This window comes from Austrofundulus limnaeus, unplaced genomic scaffold, assembly GCF_001266775.1.
Source record: "Austrofundulus limnaeus strain Quisiro unplaced genomic scaffold, Austrofundulus_limnaeus-1.0 Scaffold169, whole genome shotgun sequence".
NCBI classification, from domain to species: Eukaryota; Metazoa; Chordata; class Actinopteri; order Cyprinodontiformes; family Rivulidae; genus Austrofundulus; species Austrofundulus limnaeus.
Window position 1 is genome coordinate 231,621 of NW_013952571.1, and position 1,573 is coordinate 233,193.

Genomic DNA, 1,573 nt, shown 5'->3' on the forward strand with positions numbered 1-1,573 from the left:
AAAATAAATAAATAAATAAACAGTACAAAAACAACATGACTCCCGCTTACGCTTCGCGTGCGGGGGTCATTATGTTACCGCTATGCAGTGTCTAGTTTTTCTTTAGAATTTTACACTTTATTTTAAACATTTAATGTTTATTTTGTTCAGTTGTGAATAAAATCAAACTTTATGAAGTTTGCAGATTGTATTTTGTTTTTATTTATATTTTACACAATGCCCCAGATTAATCAGAATCATATTTTTGTTTACGCTGTAAAAATATAAAGACGATTATCTCTACTTCAGTTGAATTAAATCCTGTTCAGTCCAATTCATTCCTAAATGTCTTTAGTTTAATCCAGTTAAATGATCATTTCCACTCTCGTAATYTTTTTCTGCTCATGTGTGAGTCTGTGATGTTGTGTGTGTTGTCAGACGGTGACAGAGAAACACAAGCTGAACGTTCCAGAGACCATGACTGAAGTCCTGGATGTCTCAGATGAAGAAGGTGAGTCATCAAAAGACAGAAAAACCARATCCTGTAAATCCTCTTTAGGTCCCACAGTTCTCTGTCTGCTGGAGAAACTTTCTAATATTTAGTAACTGAGAGCCCACCTGAACAGAGTTAGAAAAAGTATTTAAAATAAAAAGAAAAAAATAACTCAGTAAAAGTAAAAATACCTYAACAGTCARTTACTTTGGAAAAAAWTATTTTCACWAATCTCTTACTAAACAGCAGTACACTTTAAGTACATGTCATTAAGTAWACTAAAGTACTATATCTAAAAGTGTATTTCCCTACATTTGTTTACCAAGTACACTGATACTATAATACAGTATATACTATAGTATACTATACGATACTATAGTATAGAAGTATACTAGTAGTTTACTGACAAGTGTACTTCTTGGGACTAAACTGGCCTGCTTTAAGTTTATGAAAATATACTCTGGAGAATACTGAAAGTAATCTTCTAAGTATTTAGTACTATTAGTTTACTAGCAGTAAACTTCTAGTGTCATTTTATTAGTTTATAAAAGTAGACTTTAAGTATAATAATAAAAGTAACATTTTAGGTTTACTATTAGTTCACTAAGAATACATTTCTAGTTCACCATTTAGTGTATGAAAATACATTTTCCAGTACACTCCAAATAACCTTATAATCATACTTCTCTACTTTTGATGTTGAGTGAAAAATATTGGAAAAATGTGTCAAAAATAGATTTGACAGTTCAAGTCAGATTAAAACTCACTCTGACCTTAATGCAGTGCAGAGTCCACTGAGCTGTTGTGTAAAWTTGTTAAATTGTTCAAACGTCTGTAGTCTTCTTTGCAGCAGATTGCTTGTAGTTTTAATTGTTGACTTTGTTCCAAAAAACTGATAAAGGATTTATAAACAGGACATCTTGAAATATACTACAAATAAACCAGTCTGTGTGAAAATGTACTTTCAGTGTACTAACAGTGTAACTTGGCCAAAAGTTTAAATAGTATAGACTAAGCATACTTAAACTTTTAGTATGTTTTTTGTATAAGCCAAGATAAACTTGGCTAAGTATACATTATCTAAGATAAGTACTTAAAAAT

The 1,573-nt window shown here is 30.5% G+C and overlaps 1 protein-coding gene across 5 annotated transcripts in view; it reads left to right on the forward strand.

Moving 5' to 3' along the window:
- ank2b (ankyrin 2b, neuronal) overlaps window positions 1-1,573 on the forward strand; it is a gene marked incomplete in the record, with an annotated part of 125,750 nt that overhangs the window by 58,511 nt on the left and 65,666 nt on the right. For all 5 annotated transcript variants that reach the window (XM_014017466.1, XM_014017467.1, XM_014017468.1 and 2 more), the window contains 1 exon segment: window positions 418-490. In XM_014017466.1, coding sequence (XP_013872920.1) covers window positions 418-490 — 73 coding nt within the window.